General features: G+C 50.4%; 1 protein-coding gene across 3 annotated transcripts in view; it reads right to left on the bottom strand.

Moving 5' to 3' along the window:
• Positions 1-26770, bottom strand: part of LOC109884147 (centrosomal protein of 192 kDa) — an 83239-nt gene that overhangs the window by 30215 nt on the left and 26254 nt on the right. For all 3 annotated transcript variants that reach the window (XM_031816671.1, XM_031816673.1, XM_031816672.1), the window contains 16 exons: positions 23685-24068; positions 22509-23549; positions 19172-19298; positions 18883-19057; positions 12966-13875; positions 12649-12797; positions 12241-12471; positions 11655-11780; positions 9544-9684; positions 9381-9444; positions 8695-8834; positions 8422-8514; positions 5562-5680; positions 3475-3675; positions 3039-3129; positions 1490-1669 (listed from right to left, as the gene is read on the bottom strand). In XM_031816671.1, the coding sequence (XP_031672531.1) occupies positions 1490-1669; positions 3039-3129; positions 3475-3675; positions 5562-5680; positions 8422-8514; positions 8695-8834; positions 9381-9444; positions 9544-9684; positions 11655-11780; positions 12241-12471; positions 12649-12797; positions 12966-13875; positions 18883-19057; positions 19172-19298; positions 22509-23549; positions 23685-24068 (4172 nt within the window). The remainder of the gene's footprint in view (positions 1-1489; positions 1670-3038; positions 3130-3474; positions 3676-5561; positions 5681-8421; positions 8515-8694; positions 8835-9380; positions 9445-9543; positions 9685-11654; positions 11781-12240; positions 12472-12648; positions 12798-12965; positions 13876-18882; positions 19058-19171; positions 19299-22508; positions 23550-23684; positions 24069-26770) is intronic.

Here is a 26770-nt window from a genome sequence, read left to right as displayed (position 1 = left end):
GTCGCCACAGACTCACAACCCACCCATACGTCGCCACAGACTCACAACCCACCCATACGTCGCCACAGACTCACAACCCACCCATACGTCGCCACAGACTCACAACCCACCCATACGTCGCCACAGACTCACAACCCACCCATACGTCGCCACAGACTCACAACCCACCCATACGTCGCCACAGACTCACAACCCACCCATACGTCGCCACAGACTCACAACCCACCCATACGTCCCCACAGACTCACAACCCACCCATACGTCGCCACAGACTCACAACCCACCCATACGTCGCCACAGACTCACAACCCACCCATACGTCGCCACAGACTCACAACCCACCCATACGTCGCCACAGACTCACAACCCACCCATACGTCGCCACAGACTCACAACCCAGCCATACGTCGCCACAGACTCACAACCCAGCCATACGTCGCCACAGACTCACAACCCAGCCATACGTCGCCACAGACTCACAACCCAGCCATACGTCGCCACAGACTCACAACCCAGCCATACGTCATCACAGACTCATAACCCACCCATACGTCACCAGACTCACAACCCACCCATACGTCGCCACAGACTCACAACCCAGCCATACGTCATCACAGACTCATAACCCACCCATACGTCGCCACAGACTCACAACCCACCCATACGTCGCCACAGACTCACAACCCACCCATACGTCGCCACAGACTCACAACCCACCCATACGTCACCACCAGACTCACAACCCACCCATACGTCGCCACGGACTCATAACCCACCCATACGTCGCCACGGACTCACAACCCAGCCATACCTCGCCACGGACTCATAACCCATACGTCGCCACGGACTCACAACCCATACGTCGCCACGGACTCACAACCCATACGTCATCACAGACTCATTGTGAAGTCTGAAAAGAGACAAACTTTAAAAAGTGTAATGTCCCTTTAAGATCAGAAACCACCACAATTAGTAGCTAGATCCTTGGAACCCATAGATTTTCACATTTCTGTTGTTGGCCTTGCACTACACACCGGACTCAAATAACCAAGTCATCATCAAGCCTTTAATTCGTGGAATCAGGAGTGTAGTGCTAAGGCAACAACTACGGCCCAGGATGAAGAAAATTTGGTCTATAGGATGGTTAGGGTAGAGTGGGCCAGACAGTAAACCAGGATGGTTAGGGTAGAGAGGGCCCAGGATGGTTAGGGTAGAGAGGGCCCAGGATGGTTAGGGTAGAGAGGGACCAGGATGGTTAGGGTAGAGAGGGCCTCACAGTAAACCAGGATGGTTAGGGTAGAGAGGGCCTCACAGTAAACCAGGATAGTTAGGGTAGAGAGGGCCTCACAGTAAACCAGGATAGTTAGGGTAGAGAGGGCCTCACAGTAAACCAGGATAGTTATGGTAGAGAGGGTCTCACAGTGAACTTGATGCCAGGCTGTGAGGGCCTCACAGTAAACCAGGATAGTTATGGTAGAGAGGGTCTCACAGTGAACTTGATGCCAGGCTGTGAGGGCCGTACTCCAGACTGTTTGATCTCCAGCTTGGACAGGGTGCAGGCCACCCGGGTTGGGGCAAACAGCAGGTGGACAACAACATCCTCCCTGGGCCGGATTGACAGCTCTCTGTGTCGGGTCAACCTCTCCTCCTGTCCAAAACTACTCTGGAGCTGGGAGAGATATATTACATTAATAGATAGACACGAGACACACAAATGGAGAGAGAGAGACAAATGGAGAGAGAGAGAGAGAGAGAGAGAGAGACAAATGGAGAGAGAGAGAGAGAGACAAATGGAGAGAGAGAGAGAGAGACAAATGGAGAGAGAGAGAGAGAGAGAGAGACAAATGGAGAGAGAGAGAGAGAGAGAGAGAGACAAATGGAGAGAGAGAGAGAGAGAGAGAGACAAATGGAGAGAGAGAGAGACAAATGAGAGAGAGAGAGAGAGAGACAAATGGAGAGAGAGAGAGAGAGAGAGAGAGAGAGACAAATGGAGAGAGAGAGAGAGAGAGAGAGAGAGACAAATGGAGAGAGAGAGAGAGAGACAAATGGAGAGAGAGAGAGAGAGAGAGAGAGAGACAAATGGAGAGAGAGAGAGAGAGACAAATGGAGAGAGAGAGAGAGAGACAAATGGAGAGAGAGAGAGAGAGACAAATGGAGAGAGAGAGAGACAAATGGAGAGAGAGAGAGAGAGAGAGACAAATGGAGAGAGAGAGAGAGAGAGACAAATGGAGAGAGAGAGAGAGAGACAAATGGAGAGAGAGAGAGAGAGACAAATGGAGAGAGAGAGAGAGAGACAAATGGAGAGAGAGAGAGAGAGACAAATGGAGAGAGCGAGAGAGAGACAAATGGAGAGAGCGAGAGAGAGACAAATGGAGAGAGCGAGAGAGAGACAAATGGAGAGAGCGAGAGAGAGACAAATGGAGAGAGCGAGAGACAGACAAATGGAGAGAGCGAGAGACAAATGGAGAGAGCGAGAGACAAATGGAGAGAGCGAGACAAATGGAGAGAGCGAGACAAATGGAGAGAGCGAGACAAATGGAGAGAGCGAGACAAATGGAGAGAGAGAGACAAATGGAGAGAGAGAGAGACATGACTGTTCACTAATGGCTTCAAACACCACAGGAGTCCACAGCCAAGTCTCCAGGCAAGCAGTCTGACACAGAGCTGTTGTGATTGATATCTGTAGAGTAGCTGGAGAGGGTTAAGGAGCAGTCTGACACAGAGCTGTTGTGATTGATATCTGTAGAGTAGCTGGAGAGGGTTAAGGAGCAGTCTGACACAGAGCTGTTGTGATTGATATCTGTAGAGTAGCTGGAGAGGGTTAAGGAGCAGTCTGACACAGAGCTGTTGTGATTGATATCTGTAGAGTAGCTGGAGAGGGTTAAGGAGCAGTCTGACACAGAGCTGTTGTGATTGATATCTGAACAGTAGCTGGAGAGGGTTAAGGAGCAGTCTGACACAGAGCTGTTGTGATTGATATCTGTAGAGTAGCTGAAGGCCACATGGAGCTGGACAAGTCAAGGAGGTTTGGTTCTTACCTGGAAACAGCTGTGGTCTTGTCCTCGGATCAGCAGACGCAGGTGATGTGTTGTGTTGGGGGAGTTATTACGAAGAACCAGCTTCTGTTGTCTGTACAGGTAGAAGACCACATTCAGAGCTCCAACACCACCACCACACCTCCACCACAACACCACCAAAATATATTGAACCTTTATTTAACTAGGCAAGACAGTTAAGAACAAATGATTATTTACAACGATGGCCAAACCCGGACAACGCTGGGCCAATTGTGCGCCGCCCTATGGGACTCCCAATCCCGGCCGGGTATGATACAGCCTGGAATCGAACCAGGGACTGTAGTGACGCTTCTTGCAGTGAGATGCAGTGCCTTAGACCGCTGCGCCACTCGGGAGCAACTATGTATGGATGAATCATTATGACTAACATGGAAGAGTCTAGTAAAATGTTCCTTACACAGCCCTGCCCAGCGTGACCCCTCCCCAGGCCACAAACTGCTTGTTGGAGAGGATGGGGGGCACCTCACTGTGGGGCAGCATGCCCAGGGCAGAGACAGGACCAGGGGCAGCAGGGTTCACCCCCTCCTCTGGTACCACCTGCCCCTTCAGAACCACCTCATACTGAGGACCAGACGGCAGCACCAGGATGGTCAGAACACTGGAGGGTCAAGCACAGAGAAACATCAGAACAGGAAGTATCATGAAAACACAAGGACACACAACAACCAACCAGGGAGAAGTCTGAGCTACCGGGACAAGGATCCTAGAGTAACAGATAGAATTGTACTTCAGAGTGTAATCTGAGTAATGTAGAAGGCTTTCTACAAGGCTAGATGTTCAGAACTGAGTAATGTAGAAGGCTTTCTACAAGGCTAGACGGTCAGAGCATTGAGTAATGTAGAAGGCTTTCTACAAGGCTAGATGTTCAGAACTGAGTAATGTAGAAGGCTTTCTACAAGGCTAGATGGTCAGAACACTGAGTAATGTACAAGGCTTTCTACAAGGCTAGATTCTCAGAACACTGAGTAATGTACAAGGCTTTCTACAAGGCTAGATGGTCAGAGCATTGAGTAATGTAGAAGGCTTTCTACAAGGCTAGATGCTCAGAACACTGAGTAATGTACAAGGCTTTCTACAAGGCTAGATGGTCAGAGCATTGAGTAATGTAGAAGGCTTTCTACAAGGCTAGATGGTCAGAACACTGAGTAATGTACAAGGCTTTCTACAAGGCTAGACGGTCAGAGCATTGAGTAATGTAGAAGGCTTTCTACAAGGCTAGATGGTCAGAGCATTGAGTAATGTAGAAGGCTTTCTACAAGGCTAGACGGTCAGAGCATTGAGTAATGTAGAAGGCTTTCTACAAGGCTAGACGGTCAGAGCATTGAGTAATGTAGAAGGCTTTCTACAAGGCTAGATGGTCAGAACACTGAGTAATGTACAAGGCTTTCTACAAGGCTAGACGGTCAGAGCATTGAGTAATGTAGAAGGCTTTCTACAAGGCTAGACGGTCAGAGCATTGAGTAATGTAGAAGTCTTTCCACAAGGCTAGATGGTCAGAACACTGAGTAATGTACAAGGCTTTCTACAAGGCTAGACGGTCAGAGCATTGAGTAATGTACAAGGCTTTCTACAAGGCTAGATGCTCAGAACACTGAGTAATGTACAAGGCTTTCTACAAGGCTAGACGGTCAGAACACTGAGTAATGTACAAGGCTTTCTACAAGGCTAGACGGTCAGAACATTGAGTAATGTACAAGGCTTTCTACAAGGCTAGATGGTCAGAACACTGAGTAATGTACAAGGCTTTCTACAAGGCTAGACGGTCAGAACACTGAGTAATGTACAAGGCTTTCTACAAGGCTAGATGGTCAGAGCACTGAGTAATGTACAAGGCTTTCTACAAGGCTAGATGGTCAGAACTCTGAGTAATGTACAAGGCTTTCTACAAGGCTAGATGGTCAGAACACTGAGTAATGTACAAGGCTTTCTACAAGGCTAGACGGTCAGAACACTGAGTAATGTACAAGGCTTTCTACAAGGCTAGACGGTCAGAACACTGAGTAATGTACAAGGCTTTCTACAAGGCTAGATGGTCAGAGCATTGAGTAATGTACAAGGCTTTCTACAAGGCTAGACGGTCAGAACACTGAGTAATGTACAAGGCTTTCTACAAGGCTAGATGCTCAGAACACTGAGTAATGTACAAGGCTTTCTACAAGGCTAGACGGTCAGAACACTGAGTAATGTACAAGGCTTTCTACAAGGCTAGACGGTCAGAACACTGAGTAATGTACAAGGCTTTCTACAAGGCTAGATGGTCAGAACACTGAGTAATGTACAAGGCTTTCTACAAGGCTAGATGCTCAGAACACTGAGTAATGTACAAGGCTTTCTACAAGGCTAGACGGTCAGAACACTGAGTAATGTACAAGGCTTTCTACAAGGCTAGACGGTCAGAGCACTGAGTAATGTACAAGGCTTTCTACAAGGCTAGACGGTCAGAACTCTGAAGTGTGTAATAAATGAATAAATAATATAAAGTACCTCTCTCGGTTCTTCCTGCCGCCCTGAGAGGTGAACGAGACCACAATGCCTTGCTCCTCCCCGGCACGCAGACACAGGTCAACAGGACTCACAGAGAAACAGCCATCACCACCGCTGTTCTGTAGACAAGCACCACACAGGAGGTCATAGCAACAGCCAGCACCACACAGGAGGTCATAGCAACAGCCAGCACCACACAGGAGGTCATAGCAACAGCCAGCACCACCCAGGAGGTCATAGCAACAGCCAGCACCACCCAGGAGGTCATAGCAACAGCCAGCACCACACAGGAGGTCATAGCAACAGTCATCACCACACAGGAGGTCATAGCAACAGCCAGCACCACCCAGGAGGTCGTATCGACCAACAGTCAGCACCACACAGGAGGTCGTATCGACCAACAGTCAGCACCACCCAGGAGGTCGTATCGACCAACAGTCAGCACCACCCAAGAGGTCGTATCGACCAACAGTCAGCACCACCCAAGAGGTCGTATCGACCAACAGTCAGCACCACCCAAGAGGTCATATCAACAAACACATCCCCCAGGCTTATCCAAACCACAACACACCCCCCAGGCTTATCCAAACCACACCCCCCCCAGGCTTATCCAAACCACCCCCCCCCCCCCCAGGCTTATCCAAACCACACCCCCCCAGGCTTATCCAAACCACACACCCCCCAGGCTTATCCAAACCACACACCCCCCAGGCTTATCCAAACCACACCCCCCCAGCCTTATCCAAACCACACATCCCCCAGGCTTATCCAAACCCCCCCCCCCCCCCCCCCAGGCTTATCCAAACCACCCCCCCCCAGGCTTATCCAAACCACACCCCCCCCAGGCTTATCCTAACCACACCCCCCCAGGCTTATCCTAACCACACCCCCCCAGGCTTATCCTAACCACACCCCCCCCAGGCTTATCCTAACCACACACCCCCCAGGCTTATCCTAACCACACCCCCCCAGGCTTATCCTAACCACACCCCCCCAGGCTTATCCAAACCACACCACACCCCCCCAGGCTTATCCAAACCACACCACACCCCCCAGGCTTATCCAAACCACACCACAACCCCCCAGGCTTATCCAAACCACACCCCCCCAGGCTTATCCAAACCACACCCCCCCAGGCTTATCCAAACCACACCACAACCCCCCAGGCTTATCCAAACCACACCACAACCCCCCAGGCTTATCCAAACCACCCCCCCCAGGCTTATCCAAACCACCCCCCCCCAGGCTTATCCAAACCACCCCCCCCAGGCTTATCCAAACCACACCCCCCAGGCTTATCCAAACCACACCCCCCCAGGCTTATCCAAAACCACCCCCCCCAAGGCTTATCCAAACCACACCCCCCCAAGGCTTATCCCAAACACACCCCCCCCAGGCTATCCAAACCACCCCACCCCCCCAGGCTTATCACAAACCACACACCCCCCCCAGGCCTTATCCAAACCACAACACCACCCCCAGGCTTATCCAAACCACACCCCCCCCCCCAGGCTTATCCAAACCACACCCCCCCCCCAGGCTTATCCAAACCACACGCCCCCCAGGCTTATCCAAACCAACACCCCCCCCCCAGGCTTATCCAAACCACACCCCCCCAGGCTTATCCAAACCACACCCCCCCAGGCTTATCCAAACCACACCCCCCCCCAGGCTTATCCAAACCCCCCCCCCCCCCCCCAGGCTTATCCAACACCACCCCCCCCCCAGGCTTATCCAAACCACACCCCCCCCGGCTTATCCTAACACACCCCCCCAGGCTGTTATCCTAACCACACCCCCCCAGGCTTATCCCTCCCTCACACCCCCCCCAGGCTATCCTAACACACACCCCCCAGGCTTATCCTAACCACACACCCCCCAGGCTTATCCTAACCACACCCCCCCAGGCTTATCCTAACCACACCCCCCCCAGGCTTATCCAACCACACCACACCCCCCAGGCTTATCCAAACCACACCACACCCCCCAGGCTTATCCAAACCACACCACACCCCCCAGGCTTATCCAAACCACACCACAACCCCCCAGGCTTATCCAAACCACACCCCCCCAGGCTTATCCAAACCACACCCCCCCAGGCTTATCCAAACCACACCACAACCCCCCAGGCTTATCCAAACCACACCACCCCCCCCCAGGCTTATCCAAACCACCCCCCCCCCAGGCTTATCCAAACCACCCCCCCCAGGCTTATCCAAACCACCCCCCCCCAGGCTTATCCAAACCACCCCCCCCAGGCTTATCCAAACCACACCCCCCAGGCTTATCCAAACCACACCCCCCCAGGCTTATCCAAACCACACCCCCCCAAGGCTTATCCAAACCACACCCCCCCCAAGGCTTATCCAAACCACACCCCCCCCAGGCTTATCCAAACCACCCCCCCCCCCCAGGCTTATCCAAACCACACACCCCCCCCAGGCTTATCCAAACCACACCCCCCCCCCAGGCTTATCCAAACCACACCCCCCCCCCCAGGCTTATCCAAACCACACCCCCCCCCAGGCTTATCCAAACCACACCCCCCCCCAGGCTTATCCAAACCACACCCCCCCCCCCAGGCTTATCCAAACCACACCCCCCCAGGCTTATCCAAACCACACCCCCCCAGGCTTATCCAAACCACACCCCCCCCCAGGCTTATCCAAACCACACCCCCCCCCAGGCTTATCCAAACCACACCCCCCCAGGCTTATCCAAACCACACACCCCCCCAGGCTTATCCAAACCACACCCCCCCAGGCTTATCCAAACCACACCCCCCCAGGCTTATCCAAACCACACCCCCCAGGCTTATCCAAACCACAGATCAAACAGGGAAGTAAAAGGGACAGAATACCTTAAGTTTCAGCTGAACATCAATGTTGCCTGCGTTCTTCAGAGGCAGAGTCTGCGTGCTGGACTGACCCAACGCTGCCGAGAGGTTAACATTCTACCCCCCCAAAAAAATGATATGAGGAAAGAATGACAGAAATATCAACATCACACAAAAGGTCCACCCTAACTCTAATACGGAATGTGTTATTAAGGCAATACAACACACTGGTTTCCCAGTTAAACCCTGAATATAAAGACTAGTCTCATGTCAGCAGTGCTGCGGGTCAGTTCCTACCTGCAGGTCTTTAGGGGCGTGTACTCTGGCTGTTCCAGACCTGGCTCTGAGAGGGACGCTCCTGATCACATGACTGGGGCCTGGACAGTCCACCTCGATGTCCACCCGCGCACTGTACTCATCCGCTGGACCTAGATCACCTGTATAACATCACTGTACTCATCAGCTGGACCTAGATCACCTGTATGACACAATGACATCACTGAACTCCTCAGCTGGACCTAGACCACCTGTATGACATCACTGCACTTATCAGCTGGACCGAGACCACCTGTATGACACAATGACATCACTGAACTCCTCAGCTGGACCTAGACCACCTGTATGACATCACTGCACTTATCAGCTGGACCGAGACCACCTGTATGACACAATGACATCACTGAACTCCTCAGCTGGACCTAGACCACCTGTATGACATCACTGCACTTATCAGCTGGACCGAGACCACCTGTATGACACAATGACATCACTGAACTCCTCAGCTGGACCTAGACCACATGTATGACATCACTGCACTTATCAGCTGGACCGAGACCACCTGTATGACACAATGACATCACTGTACTCATCAGCTGGACCTAGACCACCTGTATGACATTAGACATGACAAACATCAGCTGTGATTGGTGGCTGAATGGCATCTTCGTGTATTAATATTCATGGAGCCAGGACAGGGGTCATACCTGAACAGGACTGGTACTTCTGTGGAGCGTGGAAGTGGACCCAAACCATGAAGCTTTCTGGATTCTGAAATACAACACAAGACAACATTCCAAAACATCCCTCAAACTACTCAGCTATTGAAGTCACAAGTCACTGAGACTAGGTCACTCCAGGGTTACTCACCTCTCCGTAGCTGGCGTGCATCACGTGGTTCATGACGGACGGAGCGGCCAGTGATGTCGGAGTTCCCGCCTGCAACAAGCCCTCAGCTGTCATGGCAACGGGACTCTTGGAGAAGGTGAAGCAGCGCCAGGCCGTGGCGTTCTAGAAATACGACATCACAAAAGACGATATCTATCAAAGAAGTGTTTTTGAGTAACAGAAAGATCAGGCCTGGAATGTCAGGATTTTAGGAGCAAGGCCATTTGGCATTTAAGTGGTGCCCGACAGCCTGGCATACTGAGCCTCAGGCGACAGCCTGGCATACTGAGCCTCAGGCGACAGCCTGGCATACTGAGCCTCCAGTCTCATGTCCTGACCGATGCTGCCAGGAGGGAGGCGCCAGACAATGTAGCAGGCTAGATGACAGTAATGCTTGACCAATAGGATCATTATTAATAGCTAAAGGCTTGAATCTGTCATACTGGAGGCACTGGTCCTTTTGCCAGGAGAGAAAGGCCGGGGCCTGTCGTCCTCCTGCCAGGAGTTGGCTGATGAATAGTTGATGTGTGCCTCTGGATTCCATAAGGACGGGCGCAGTTGCATCCCCGATGAGTCCGTCTTCACTTGTAGCCTACTTCGATGAGTCCGCCTTCACTTGTAGCCTACTTCGATGAGTCCGTCTTCACTTGTAGCCTACTTCGATGAGTCCGCCTTCACTTGTAGCCTACTTCGATGAGTCAGTCTTCACTTGTAGCCTACTTCGATGAGTCAGTCTTCACTTGTAGCCTACTTCGATGAGTCAGTCTTCACTTGTAGCCTACTTCGATGAGTCCGCCTTCACTTGTAGCCTACTTCGATGAGTCAGTCTTCACTTGTAGCCTACTTCGATGAGTCAGTCTTCACTTGTAGCCTATGGCGATGCTGAGATGACTGTCAGAAGGACCTGATCAGGACCTCCTGAGTGGCCAAGTGGTCTAAGGCACTGCATCGCAGTCGCAGCCGGCTGGGGCGGCAAACACTCAGCACAGCGTCGTCCGGGTTAGGGAAGGGGTTTGGCCAGCAGGGATGTCGTTGTCCCATCGCACACTAGCGACTCCTGTGGCGGGGATGGGCGCAGTGCAGGACCTGATCACATGACGAACATTGACTAATAAGAATTGAGATAACTGACAGAGCCATGCGAGTGGGGTGCTTCGGAGCACGGCGATTGGCAGCGGGGAGAAGGGAATTATAATTATTATACTAATCCAAAGGGCACAACGGACACTTTGGCTGCAAGGAATGTAAATTTTTTAGGTAGCATTACGGCTGGCCACACAACGGGACATCGAGGGCCATGGCTGTTGAAATTGAGGGCAGCAGGACAAAGTTCTGCACAACCCAGACAGAAGAGTACTGACCCACACAACATTAGTTATTGTCCCGAAGCTGTACTGCATTCTATTGTACTGCATAGCATCGCACTGCATCGTACTGCACCGCATCGTACTGCACTGCACAGCATCGTAATGCACCGCACAGCATCGTACCGCACCGCACCGCACAGCATCGTACCGCACAGCATCGCACCGCACAGCATCGTACCGCACAGCATCGTACCGCACAGCATCGTACCGCACCTCATCGTACCGCACAGCATCGCACAGCATCGTACTGCACCGCACTGCACCGCACAGCATCGTACTGCACCGTAGTGTATTGCATCGTACTGCACCGTAGTGTATTGCATCGTACTGCACCGTAGTGTATTGCATCGTACTGCACCGTAGTGTATTGCATCGTACTGCACCGTAGTGTATTGCATCGTACTGCACCGTAGTGTATTGCATCGTACTGCACTGTAGTGTATTGCATCGTACTGCACTGTAGTGTATTGCATCGTACTGCACTGTAGTGTATTGCATCGTACTGCACTGTAGTGTATTGCATCGTACTGCACTGTAGTATATTGCATCGTACTGCACTGTAGTGTATTGCATCGTACTGCACTGTAGTGTATTGCATCGTACTGCACTGTAGTGTATTGCATCGTACTGCACTGTAGTGTATTGCATCGTACTGCACTGTAGTGTATTGCATCGTAATGTACTGCATAGCATTGTATGGTAATGTAGTGCATTGTATTGTCTTACAGCACTGATAACCAGTCTAATGGGTACGGTGGCCTGAGTCCTGTTCAGCAGCTTCAGAGGGAGAGCTTTGGCACTGCCACCTGCCAGGTCTCCGAAGTCCAGACTGCCACACTTCCCCACATCCACCTGGAGAGGAGAAACCACCCAGAACGCAGTGTGTTACAGTGGAGAAACCACCCAGAACGCAGTGTGTTACAGTGGAGAAACCACCCAGAACGCAGTGTGTTACAGTGGAGAAACCACCCAGAACGCAGTGTGTTACAGTGGAGAAACCACCCAGAACACAGTGTGTTACAGTGGAGAAACCACCCAGAACACAGTGTGTTACAGTGGAGAAACCACCCAGAACACAGTGTGTTACAGTGGAGAAACCACCCAGAACACAGTGGAGAAACAAAATAACTGATATCAACCAACTAGAACAGAAACCTTGAGGTTTTTCACAACTGTTAGTTCAAAACACTGAAATATAAGAAGTAAAACAAACCAAACAGGAAGTATGCCCACGTCCTGACATGGACTCAAAGCTAACTAACGATCGATCTTGGGACTCAAGCCAACAACTGATCAGCCACACACCCCTTACCTCCAGAGCAGGGTTCTCTGCCATGGCGACGAGGACCACCCTCTTGGCGAACACCTCGGCACGGGCGACAGCCTGGGCCTCAGCGGAGGCAGGCCAGGAGGAGACACTGAGGACAGCTTGGTACACCCCGGCCTGAGGTGGGATGAACAACACCTTCTGCTCCTCCGTGCTCTTAGGGCCAATGATGGTCTTGTTCTTCACTATCAGCCACTGGTACGGGAATGAATCAACCTGGGTGGGACAGGAAATGGTCATTATGGTTCGACAGCAGTTCCAAGTTCTTCGGAGTGGTTACATATTCTCTAGCATTTTTTTTATTTTTTACATTTACACATTTGCTGACACTATTTCAGACCATACAATTCTCTCTAAATCATTGTCCTCTTTACAAATGTAACAAAATGACACCTTCTCTCCGTTGATGGCCAGACTGGTGACGGTGATGGAGACCTGCTGCCAGCGCTCGGAGGGATTGAAGATGCCCAGTGAGGTCTGAGAGGAGATGCCCACACAGCAGGCATGGGGGAACCTCAGCTCCTCAGGGATCACGACCTGGGCTGGAGGATTGGAGAGGGAGAGAAGGGTCCAGGATTATCTTAAAGCTTACAAAATTACATGTATTTAAAAATCACTCAAGAGTGAGATGAACCGTTTTGAACTCTTCCAACACACCCTCTTATCTCGAGTGATTCAAGAGAACATTCCAGAACAGATTGAAGACTTACCTGTGGGTTCAGGAAGGCTGCCGTCAGACCACGAGGCTACACACTGCTGGTTGTAGGGGTTCCCCTCCATCAGTCCTGGGTCCAAGGGTTTGAGGTGGGGGTTAGAGCAGTGGTACAGACCCCCGGGACCTCCTGGTCCACCTGGCCCAGAGACACCCAGACCCCCAGAGCTGTGGAGGTGTCTGACTGAGGGGTCAACGTTGGGTCCTAACCGTGAGGACATAGCGTGACCATACAGGCCGTTCCCTGCCGCTGTCATGTGGTGGTAGGGAGCAGGCAGAGGGAGACCAGGGTGAAGAGCTCCATCCGAGCCCAGGTTCTGCTGTGCCAGCTGGGAACTGAAGAGGGAGCGCCCCGTCAGGAGGCTAGGGACCCCTGGAGGCAGGTCCACCATAGAGCCCTGGGGCTTGAAGCTGGAGATGGGCATGTAGCACAGGTCCTCGGAGGAAGGCAGGCCGAAGACCGTCCTGGCCCCAGGATAGACCTCACTCCCCTGGGCTGAGACTCCAGACCACTGCTGGTTCCCCTGGCCCCCCATACCGCTGGGCTGCTGGATGTTCAGGTTGCTGGAGTAGCCAGAATCCAACTTGGTGAGAAGGTGTGAGTTGGGTTCGGAGTGGCGTTTCTGCTGGTTGTAGTCTCTATTGTTCCCACAGTGATAGTTACACTCACTCTGGCTGCGTGTAAAGCCCAGACCTGAACCACTCCGCAGGTCTACCGAGCCACTACGAGGACCGTTCGAGTGGTGAGGAGACTCTGGGCTCTTGGACTGTCTAGGAGGACAGAGGCCGTCTGTAGAGCGGTGAGGAGGTAGCTCCTGACCTGTAGGACTCTGGGTATCAGCCCCTTCTACTGGCGGGGTAGGACTGGCCCTGATGATAGTGGTGCTCAGAGACATGGTGCCATGACTCTGGGGAAGGGAGAGAGATATCACAGTCAGTTGGTTATTCCTTCATGTGGTAACTCCACGACATGACATAGCTGAGTATTTCCAGGCAGATGACCGTCATTCAACTTAACATTGTGCAACAACAAGCAAGACAAGCACCCAAAACTCAAGGTTACTTCACCTCGGTTCTCTGATGAGAGATTCAGCGCCGTCAGAAAATACTCACATCCCTTTGACTTTTCCCACAAAATACTTTGTGAAATGTCAGCGGAAGAAAAATGTGAACATTTGTAAAACATTTCTGTAAAAATTAATCACTAATATATGTTGCCTAGACAAGTATTGAACCCCCTGAGTCAATACATGTTGACAGTGATTACTGCTGTGAGTCTTTCTGGGTAAATCTAAGAGCGTTCCACACCTGGATTGTGCAACATTGGCCCATTCTTCTTCATGTTCTGTCAAATGGGTTGCTGATCATTGCCAGACAACCATTTTCAGGTCTTGCCATAGATTTTTAAGCAGAATTAGGTCAAAAGTGTAAACTTGGCCACTCAGAAACATTCACTGGTCTTCTTGGTAAGCAACTCCAGGGTAGATTTGGCCTTGTGTTTTAGGTTATCGTCCTGCTAAAAGGTGAATCCCAGTGTCTGGTGGAAAGCAGACTGAGCCAGGGTTTCCTCTAGGATTTTGCCTGTGATTAGCTCCATTCAGTTTTTTTTTATCCTAAAAAAAACTCCAACGATGACAAGCATACCCATAACATGACGCAGTCACCACAATGCTTAATAATTATGAAGAGTGGTGCTCAGTGTTGTGTTGTGTTTGAACCAAACATAACACTTTGTATTCAGGACAAAAAGTGAATTGCTTTGCCACATGTGTTTTGCAGTTTTACTTTAGTGCCTTGTTGCAAACAGGATGCATGTTTTGGAATGTTTGTATTCTATACAGACCTTTTCACTATGTGAATTAGGTTAGTATTGTGGACTAACTACAATGTTGATCCATCCTCAGTTCTCCTATCACAGCAATTAAACTAACTGTTTTGAAGTCACCATTGAAATCACTGAGGGGTTTCCTTCCTCTCCGGCAACTGAGTTAGGAAGGACGCCTGTATCATTTTAGTGACTGGGTGTATTGATACACCATCCAAAGTGTAATTAATAACTTCACCATGCTCAAAGGGTTATTCAATGTCAGATTTTTTTATAGTGACCCATCTACCAACAGGTACCCTTCTTTACAAGGCATTGAAAAACCTCCCTTGTCTTTGTGGTTGAATCTGTGTTTGAAATGCACTGCTTGACTGACTGCTTCGCTTCCACTGGCGGTCAAGTCTTTAGAAATTGGTTGAGGTTTTTCCTTTGTGTAATGAAGACGTAACCCTGTTAAGAACGAGGGTCACTTGTAGTGTACTGTTAGAGGCACGTGACCAGAAAGCTAGCTACAGTTTGTTTTCCTCCTGTATTGAACACAGATTTTCCCGCCTTCAATTTTATCGATTATATACGTAAAAAAAATATATACCTAAAGTTGTATTACAAAGTAGTTTGAAATGTTTTGGCAAAGTTTAAAGGTAAATTAAGATATTTTGAAGTCACGTTGAGCAAGTTGGAACCGGTGTTTTTCTGCATCAAACGCGCCAAATAAACGGACATTTTGGGAATATATTTCGACGGAATTAAATCAAACTAAAGGACCATTTGTGATGTGAAATATGCTTTTCTCTTTGTTTACGGAGGTGCTATCCTCAGATAATAGCATTGTTTGCTTTCGCCGAAAAGCCTTTTTGAAATCTGACATGTTGGCTGGATTCACAACGAGTGTAGCTTTAATTTGGTTTCTTACATGTGTGATTTAATGAAGGTTAGATTTTTATAGTAATTTATTTGAATTTGGCGCTCTGCATTTTTACCGGCTTTTGGCCAGGCGGGACGCTAGCGTCACACATATCCCAGAGAGGTTAACAGTGGAGGAAGCATAGAGCCACGGACAACAGAGCATGGGTAAGATTTCTGTTTTTGAGAAGTGGTGTGACCCAAAAACACACCACTTGTTGTCATACAGTGAGCGTGTAGAAAGGGCCCAGGCACTCTGGATAGTATCAATGACGACAAGTGGCAGGCCAGTCGCATTAAGATTCAACCTCTCACGGACCACACCAAGGGTTTCTGGGTGATGGTGAAGAATCTCCCCGTTCACTTGGTTCAGAAGATCCTTGTGTGACGGAATCTACCAGGGCTGGTCGTGAAGCACAGCTTGCATTGGCCAATCAGGGCCTATCAGGAAGATGAATGAGCCCTGCTCCCTCACTGTGGCTAGAGAGGAGAGGATGAGGGTAGAGGATGAGGGATGAGTACGGTTCCCTCACTGAGGCTAGAGAGGAGAGTATCAGGGTAGAGGATGAGGGATGAGTCCTGTTCCCTCACTGTGGCTAGAGAGGAGAGTATCAGGGTAGAGGATGAGGGATGAGTCCTGTTCCCTCACTGTGGATAGAGGAGAGTATCAGGGTAGAGGATGAGTCCTGTTCCCTCACTGTGGCTAGAGAGGAGAGTATCAGTGTAGAGGATGAGGGATGACTCCTGTTCCCTCACTGAGGCTAGAGAGGAGAGTATCAGGGTAGAAGATGAGTCCTGTTCCCTCACTGTGGCTAGACAGGAGAGTATCAGGGTAGAGGATGAGTCCTATTCCCTCACTGTGGCTAGAGAGGAGAGTATCAGGGTAGAGGATGCGGGATGAGTCCTGTTCCCTCACTGAGGCTAGAGAGGAGAGTATCAGGGTAGAGGATGAGTCCTGTTCCCTCACTGTGGCTAGAGAGGAGAGTATCAGGGTAGAGGATGAGGGATGAGTCCTGTTCCCTCACATGTGACATGTTGTATTTTCACTGAGTCCTCCAAGACACTGGTCTGTTAGCGGAGCCAGAGCGCCTTCTGGGATCAAAGACACTTGGATGCAACAGATACTTGTTGTTGGGCAGTGTTAACACACGGTGGTTTGGGGACAGTGCTTGGTGGCGACTGGAAATGTGTCCTCCTGCCTCGGCTACTTGAACGAGAGTCGGGGGATGAGCTGTGGTACGGAGGGCACTTCGGGGTTGAGTGAACTCCCATTTTACCTGTGAGGGTGCGCATGGAATTGAGCCGCTGCACGACAGGCAGGGTTTTAGGAGCACAGAGGTGCCTCTCGATGTTCCCTTTGCAGGGATAACAGTCTGTGGTTGGAGTGGCTAGCTTGCTTTCCAGCTGGCTAGCTTCGCAACGTGGACTTGCCTAGACAAGTTTAGAACAAATTCTTATTTTCAATGACAGCCTAGGAACAGTAGGTTAACTGCCTGTTCAGGGGCAGTACGACAGATTTGTACCTTGTCAGCTCGGGGGTTTGAACTTGCAGCCTTCCGGTTACTAGTCCAACACTCTAACCACTAGGCTACCCTGCCTCCCCACATTACTATCCCCAGTTGTAGCCATAAGCTAGCTAGCGTTAGTCTAATCGTGGGCTAATCGTCTAGTTGTCTAGCACAAAGCTATTCAGAGAAAGTGTGTGCTTTCCCCTGTCATTCAACAAAAGAAACTGTAGCGATTCTGCCTCTCCAGGTATGGAAAGCTAGCCAAAGGGGAACTGCGCGTTGGCAGATGTAGCGGTCCAGCTGGCTAGCCAAAGGGGAACTGCGCGTTGGCAGATGTAGCGGTCCAGCTGGCTAGCCAAAGGGGAACTGCGCGTTGGCAGATGTAGCGGTCCAGCTGGCTAGCCAAAGGGGAACTGCGCGTTGGCAGATGTAGCGGTCCAGCTGGCTAGCCAAAGGGGAACTGCGCGTTGGCAGATGTAGCGGTCCAGCTGGCTAGCCAAAGGGGAACTGCGCGTTGGCAGATGTAGCGGTCCAGCTGGCTAGCCAAAGGGAACTGCGCGTTGGCAGATGTAGCGGTCCAGCTGGCTAGCCAAAGGGAACTGCACGTTGGCAGATGTAGCGGTCCAGCTGGCTAGCCAAAGGGAACTGTGCGTTGGCAGATGTAGCGGTCCAGCTGGCTAGCCAAAGGGAACTGCGCGTTGGCAGATGTAGCGGTCCAGCTGGCTAGCCAAAGGGAACAGCACGTTGGCAGATGAAGTGGTCCAGCAGGCTAGCCAAAGGGATCTGCGCGTTGGCAGATGTAGCGGTCCAGCAGGCTAGCCAAAGGGAACTGCACGTTGGCAGATGTAGCGGTCCAGCTGGCTAGCCAAAGGGATCTGCGCGTTGGCAGATGTAGCGGTCCAGCTGGCTAGCCAAAGGGAACAGCACGTTGGCAGATGAAGTGGTCCAGCAGGCTAGCCAAAGGGAACAGCACGTTGGCAGATGTAGCGGTCCAGCTGGCTAGCCAAAGGGATCTGCGCGTTGGCAGATGTAGCGGTCCAGCTGGCTAGCCAAAGGGAACTGTGCGTTGGCAGATGTAGCGGTCCAGCTGGCTAGCCAAAGGGAACTGCGCGTTGGCAGATGTAGCGGTCCAGCTGGCTAGCCAAAGGGAACAGCACGTTGGCAGATGTAGCGGTCCAGCAGGCTAGCCAAAGGGATCTGCGCGTTGGCAGATGTAGCGGTCCAGCAGGCTAGCCAAAGGGATCTGCGCGTTGGCAGATGAAGCGTTCCAGCTGGCTAGCCAAAGGGATCTGCGCGTTGGCAGATGTAGCGTTCCAGCTGGCTAGCCAAGTTAGCTTAAGCCTCACGGCATGGGTTAACCAAGTCGGGATGGCTAGCCGTGTCACGTTAGCTACCACCAGAGACAGAAGTAGAAAACACATTTTCCTTTCGCTAAGTACCGAACACTATGGACTCCATTGACCTCACGGTTTTAACTGAACTGTTAAGCAGGAAGACAGGAATTAAAGTCATACTGAGGTGAGCTTCAGGAGCCGTCCTGATCACTTCCGGCCCTCGGTCAGACGACGTGTGATTGATCTCTTGGTCATTTGTAAACTGCCCGATGGAGTCTCACCGAGACATGGAAAGGAGTATTTGAAAGAGAAGCCCGTACGAGGTCCAGTCCCTGCCTACTATACCTTGTGTCTGTCAGGAGTTGGGACGCCGGTTGTGTTGAGAGCCGTGCTGTCATTCAGAGAGATGTATGTCAGTCTGCTGAGGCTGGGACTGGAACAGCTCCACTCAGACTGGGGAGGAGTGAGATCACTGGGACGTCTCCTGTCCCCTACACTGGGGGAGGGGGGCGACACAGTCCTGTTGGGGCACCAGAGAGAAATAGAAGATTTAGGAAGTAGTTACGCAGTAGAGGGCAACAACCTGACACATCGGATTGATTTAATAATTTATTGATTTGAAGCAGCCGTGTACCCTTCTTGGCTGGGGAAGGAGGTCTGTGAGGGGGAGGAGTGGGTGAGAGGAGAGGTGGAGGGTCTGAAAGTGCACTGGCTCTGCTCTGGTCCTCCGGCATGATGCACAGGAGTACCTGGAGACACATCTACAGAGAACAACACATTACTATCATCACCTGACCAGGACATTAATACAATCTAACCAGAGAACAACACCTGACCAGGACATTAATACAACACATTACTATCATCACCTGACCAGGACACTAATACAACACATTACTATCACCACCTGACCAGGACATTAATACAATCTAACCAGAGAACAACACATTACTATCATCACCTGACCAGGACATTAATACAACACATTACTATCATCACCTGACCAGGACATTAATACAATCTAACCAGAGAACATCACCTGACCAGGACATTAATACAATCTAACCAGAGAACAACACCTGACCAGGACATTAATACAATCTAACCAGAGAACAACACCTGACCAGGACATTAATACAATCTAACCAGAGAACAACACCTGACCAGGACATTAATACAATCTAACCAGAGAACAACACCTGACCAGGACATTAATACAACACATTACTATCATCACCTGACCAGGACATTAATACAATCTAACCAGAGATCATCACCTGACCAGGACATTAATACAACACATTACTATCATCACCTGACCAGGACATTAATACAATCTAACCAGAGATCACCACCTGACCAGGACACTAATACAATCTAACCAGAGAACATCACCTGACCAGGACATTAATACAATCTAACCAGAGAACATCACCTGACCAGGACACTAATACAATCTAACCAGAGAACATCACCTGACCAGGACATTAATACAACACATTACTATCATCACCTGACCAGGACATTAATACAATCTAACCAGAGAACAACACCTGACCAGGACATTAATACAACGCATTACTATCATCACCTGACCAGGACATTAATACAATCTAACCAGAGAACAACACATTACTATCATCACCTGACCAGGACATTAATACAATCTGACCAGAGAACAACACATTACTATCACCACCTGACCAGGACATTAATACAATCTAACCAGAGAACAACACCTGACCAGGACATTAATACAATCTGACCAGAGAACATCACCTGACCAGGACACTAATACAATCTAACCAGACAACATCACCTGACCAGGACACTAATACAATCTAACCAGACAACATCACCTGACCAGGACATTAATACAATCTAACCAGAGAACATCACCTGACCAGGACACTAATACAATCTAACCAGACAACATCACCTGACCAGGACACTAATACAACATATTACTATCACCACCTGACCAGGATATTAATACAATCTAACCAGAGAACATCACCTGACCAGGACACTAATACAATCTAACCAGACAACATCACCTGACCAGGACACTAATACAACACATTACTATCATCACCTGACCAGGACACTAATACAACACATTACTATCACCACCTGACCAGGACACTAATACAATCTAACCAGAGAACATCACCTGACCAGGACACTAATACAATCTAACCAGAGAACACCTGACCAGGACATTAATACAACACATTACTATCATCACCTGACCAGGACATTAATACAATCTAACCAGAGAACAACACATTACTATCGTCACCTGACCAGGACACTAATACAACACATTACTATCACCACCTGACCAGGACACTAATACAACACATTACTATCACCACCTGACCAGGACACTAATACAACACATTACTATCACCACCTGACCAGGACACTAATACAATCTAACCAGAGAACATCACCTGACCAGGACACTAATACAATCTAACCAGACAACATCACCTGACCAGGACACTAATACAATCTAACCAGAGAACATCACCTGACCAGGACACTAATACAATCTAACCAGAGAACATCACCTGACCAGGACACTAATACAACACATTACTATCACCACCTGACCAGGACATTAATACAATCTAACCAGAGAACAACACCTGACCAGGACATTAATACAACACATTACTATCATCACCTGACCAGGACATTAATACAATCTAACCAGAGAACATCACCTGACCAGGACACTAATACAATCTAACCAGACAACATCACCTGACCAGGACACTAATACAATCTAACCAGACAACATCACCTGACCAGGACACTAATACAATCTAACCAGAGATCACCACCTGACCAGGACACTAATACAATCTAACCAGAGAACATCACCTGACCAGGACACTAATACAATCTAACCAGACAACATCACCTGACCAGGACACTAATACAACACATTACTATCATCACCTGACCAGGACACTAATACAATCTAACCAGAGAACATCACCTGACCGGGACACTAATACAATCTAACCAGACAACATCACCTGACCAGGACACTAATACAACACATTACTATCATCACCTGACCAGGACACTAATACAACACATTACTATCATCACCTGACCAGGACATTAATACAATCTAACCAGAGAACAACACATTACTATCATCACCTGACCAGGACATTAATACACTCTAACCAGAGAACAACACATTACTATCACCACCTGACCAGGACATTAATACAACACATTACTATCATCACCTGACCAGGACATTAATACAATCTAACCAGAGAACAACACCTGACCAGGACATTAATACAACACATTACTATCATCACCTGACCAGGACACTAATACAATCTAACCAGAGAACATCACCTGACCAGGACATTAATACAATCTAACCAGAGAACAACACATTACTATCACCACCTGACCAGGACATTAATACAATCTAACCAGAGATCACCACCTGACCAGGACACTAATACAACACATCACTATCATCACCTGACCAGGACACTAATACAATCTAACCAAAGAACATCACCTGACCAGGACATTAATACAATCTAACCAGAGAACATCACCTGACCAGGACACTAATACAATCTAACCAGAGAACAACACCTGACCAGGACATTAATACAACACATTACTATCACCACCTGACCAGGACATTAATACAATCTAACCAGAGATCATCACCTGACCAGGACATTAATACACTCCTTAGCCAATGAACTAAATCCTCCTTTATCATTGTCTGCAGAACCCCAGACCAGGAAATCACCTCAAATAAACTATAATCAACATTGAAAAACCAGATGTCCCAATCCGGCCGGAAGGACCAGGAAAAGAATGGGATCGAAACTAAGCTAAGCTTAACCAACATGTTTATTCCTCTCTTAAATGAGTTGAAGAGCTGAATAAGGTTGTTGATTAGACCAGAGACTGACCGTACGTCCTGTGTGCAGCAGCAGGCTGGGGGCTGTGACACGAGGAAGTAAAACCAACATGTTTGGCCACAGCGTTGGGAGGAGCTTCTCCAACACTCTTCTCCAGGCCACTGGGTTTCTCCTGCTGGGTTGTACTGCTCCCTGTAGTGTGGGTCTTCACTGTGCTCCTCCTGGTTATCTGGGAGGGGGATGTGATGTCTCTGAGGGACAGTGGCCCTGACAGATCCTTCCTCAGACCAGGGGAGGTCTTAGGGCCTGGGGCAGGAGATGCGGAGGGGTCCTCTACCTTCTGGGCTGGGGTGTTGTTGGGTGTTGGACGGACTGCTCCTAGTTCAGGCCCATCACTCTCTGTGTTGTTCCTGCTCAGTACACCAGCTGGCTGGGGCTCACTGTTATTCCCTACAGCCTTCCTGTTAGCAGCTGGTTTGGCTGTGGAGGTGGTGGTTGAAGAGAACTGACCAGAGCCCACAGACCTCCTCCCTGGTTTAGCAGAGGCTGTAGGGATGGAACTGGCCCTGGGACGGGGGATGGAACTCCTCCTCGCCTCCATCTTGTTAGCTGGGCCTACTCCACTCTGACCAGAACCTGGATGTAGCCCAGCAGAGACTGGACGGGTCATAGCAGCAGGGTAACCTTGTGTCAAACCTGCCTTAGCCTCTACGCCAGAGGAGATATCTCCCTTGGTGCTAGCCTGGTATTCGGTAGCCTGGTGTTGATAACCCGAGCTCTCGTTCTCCACAGTAACAACAAATGATGCAGCCTGGGACTTCCAGTGAGCGGAGTTGAGGCTGTCGGCCCAGCTGAGGAAGTCAAAGGTGTAGTGGGAGGAGCCTGACTGGTCGCTGTCGCTGCTGGTGGATACCTCGGTCTGCTTCAGGTACTTTTCAATGTCGAAGGCACTCAGGTCCCCGGCACACTGGCTCCTCTGTAGAGTCTCCAGTAGGTCCCCGGCACACTGGCTCCTCTGTAGAGTCTCCAGCAGGATTCTCTGGTCCAGTTGAACCTGGTTAGGGCTGGGTGTTTGCTCTTCCAGGACAGAGGCTGGGAAACAGAATCAAAATCTCCTTTACATTATTCATGACCTGGTGAAGTGGTGCTGACATCACCTTCCAACAAACACAACAGACACACACAAGTAAAGAGTAACATATCAGATGTAGTATGAACATGGGGTACCTGGCGGTGGACTCGGCACACCTTTCTGGTGTTGCCTCTGTACCCTACTCCTCTTGGACAGCTCCATGATCATGGCAGCCAGCTGGGAGGGCTCGGAGGAGATGGAGGCATCTGCGATGGCCGAGGCAATGGTGCTGATAGACAACATGAGGTTAGATTGGTCTGTGCCGGGGCTGGGGCCCAGGCTGCCGGGGGAGGCTGAGGGAAGGGTCTGGCTGGGGGAGAGCAGGGCCTCAGGGAGGGGGGAGGCTGAGGGAAGGGTCTGGCTGGGGGAGAGCAGGGCCTCAGGGAGGGGGGAAGAGGCTGATTCACAAGGCTCTGGCTCGTCATCTCCTGTAGGTGACACCCTGTCTGAATCTGCCTCCACAGTCTTGTCCAAGTCCTCTACAAAAACAACACATTGGAAGTATCAGTCACCATACGTGATACTCTGATTATGACTGATGACTTTAAAATGAGGAATAAAGATGACTGTGATCAAGTAAGAAAAATGATGCCAAACCAAGTCAGAATGTACTGGCCTGGCCTCACAGTGAGAATCAGGAATAAGTGTCTTACTGCCTGGCCTCGCAGTGGGAATCAGGAATAAGTGTCTTACTGGCTGGCCTCGCAGTGGGAATCAGGAATAAGTGTCTTACTGGCTGGCCTCACAGTGGGAATCAGGAATAAGTGTCTTACCGGCTGGCCTGGCCGGCCTAACAGTGGGAATCAGGAATAAGTGTCTTACCGGCTGGCCTGGCCGGCCTCACAGTGGGAATCAGGAATAAGTGTCTTACCGGCTGGCCGGCATCACAGTGGGAACCAGGAATAAGTGTCTTACTGCCTGGCCTGGCCGGCCTCACAGTGGGAATCAGGAATAAGTGTCATACTGCCTGGCCTGGCCGGCCTCACTGTGGGAATCGGAAATAAGTGTCTTACTGCCTGGCCTGCCTCAGTGAGAATCAGGAATAAGTGTCTTACCGCCTGGCCTGGCCGGCATCACAGTGGGAATCAGGAATAAGTGTCTTACCGGTTGGCCTGGCCGGCCTAACAGTGGGAACCAGGAATAAGTGTCTTACCGGTTGGCCTGGCCGGCATCACAGTGGGAACCAGGAATAAGTGTCTTACCGGTTGGCCTGGCCGGCCTCACAGTGGGAATCAGGAATAAGTGTCTTACCGGCTGGCCTGGCCGGGCTCACTGTGTGAATCAGGAATAAGTGTCTTATCGGCTGGCCAGGCCGGGGTCACTGTGGGAATCAGGAATAAGTGTCTTACCGGTTGGCCTGGCCGGCCTAACAGTGGGAACCAGGAATAAGTGTCTTACCGGTTGGCCTGGCCGGCCTCACAGTGGGAATCAGGAATAAGTGTCTTACCGGCTGGCCTGGCCGGCCTCATATTGAGAATCAGGAATAAGTGTCTTACTGCCTGGCCTGCCTCAGTGAGAATCAGGAATAAGTGTCTTACTGCCTGGCCTGCCTCAGTGAGAATCAGGAATAAGTGTCTTACTGCCTGGCCTGCCTCAGTGAGAATCAGGAATAAGTGTATTACTGCCTGGCCTGCCTCAGTGAGAATCAGGAATAAGTGTCTTACTGCCTGGCCTGCCTCAGTGAGAATCAGGAATAAGTGTCTTACTGCCTGGCCTGGCCGGCCTCACAGTGGGAATCAGGAATAAGTGTCTTACTGCCTGGCCTGGCCGGCCTCACAGTGAGAATCAGGAATAAGTGTCTTACTGCCTGGCTTCACAGTGGGAATCAGGAATAAGTGTCTCACTGGCCAGCCTCACAGTGGGAATCAGGAATAAGTGTCTTACTGCCTGGCCGGCCTCACAGTGGGAATCAGGAATAAGTGTCTTACTGCCTGGCCTCACAGTGGGAATCAGGAATAAGTGTCTTACTGCCTGGCCTCACAGTGGGAATCAGGAATAAGTGTCTTACTGCCTGGCCTCACAGTGGGAATCAGGAATAAGTGTCTTACTGCCTGGCCTCACAGTGGGAATCAGGAATAAGTGTCTTACTGCCTGGCCGGCCTCACAGTGGGAATCAGGAATAAGTGTCTTACTGCCTGGCCGGCCTCACAGTGGGAATCAGGAATACGTGTCTTACTGCCTGGCCTCACAGTGGGAATCAGGAATAAGTGTCTTACTGCCTGGCCGGCCTCGCAGTGGGAATCAGGAATAAGTGTCTTACTGCCTGGCCGGCCTCGCAGTGGGAATCAGGAATAAGTGTCTTACTGCCTGGCCTCACAGTGGGAATCAGGAATAAGTGTCTTACTGCCTGGCCTCACAGTGGGAATCAGGAATAAGTGTCTTACTGCCTGGCCTCACAGTGGGAATCAGGAATAAGTGTCTTACTGCCTGGCCGGCCTCGCAGTGGGAATCAGGAATAAGTGTCTTACTGCCTGGCCGGCCTCGCAGTGGGAATCAGGAATAAGTGTCTTACTGCATGGCCGGCCTCACAGTGGGAATCAGGAATAAGTGTCTTACTGCCTGGCCGGCCTCGCAGTGGGAATCAGGAATAAGTGTCTTACTGCCTGGCCGGCCTCGCAGTGGGAATCAGGAATAAGTGTCTTACTGCCTGGCCGGCCTCGCAGTGGGAATCAGGAATACGTGTCTTACTGCCTGGCCTCACAGTGGGAATCAGGAATAAGTGTCTTACTGCCTGGCCGGCCTCGCAGTGGGAATCAGGAATAAGTGTCTTACTGCCTGGCCGGCCTCGCAGTGGGAATCAGGAATAAGTGTCTTACTGCCTGGCCGGCCTCGCAGTGGGAATCAGGAATAAGTGTCTTACTGCCTGGCCGGCCTCGCAGTGGGAATCAGGAATAAGTGTCTTACTGCCTGGCCGGCCTCGCAGTGGGAATCAGGAATAAGTGTCTTACTGCCTGGCCGGCCTCGCAGTGGGAATCAGGAATAAGTGTCTTACTGCCTGGCCGGCCTCGCAGTGGGAATCAGGAATAAGTGTCTTACTGCCTGGCCGGCCTCGCAGTGGGAATCAGGAATAAGTGTCTTACTGCCTGGCCTCACAGTGGGAATCAGGAATAAGTGTCTTACTGCCTGGCCGGCCTCACAGTGGGAATCAGGAATAAGTGTCTTACAGCCTGGCCGGCCTCAC

Source organism: Oncorhynchus kisutch, unplaced genomic scaffold (genome assembly GCF_002021735.2).
Source record: "Oncorhynchus kisutch isolate 150728-3 unplaced genomic scaffold, Okis_V2 scaffold851, whole genome shotgun sequence".
Taxonomy (NCBI): Eukaryota; Metazoa; Chordata; class Actinopteri; order Salmoniformes; family Salmonidae; genus Oncorhynchus; species Oncorhynchus kisutch.
Note: the sequence above shows the minus strand (reverse complement) of the source record. Positions and strands in the feature narration are given on the sequence as shown.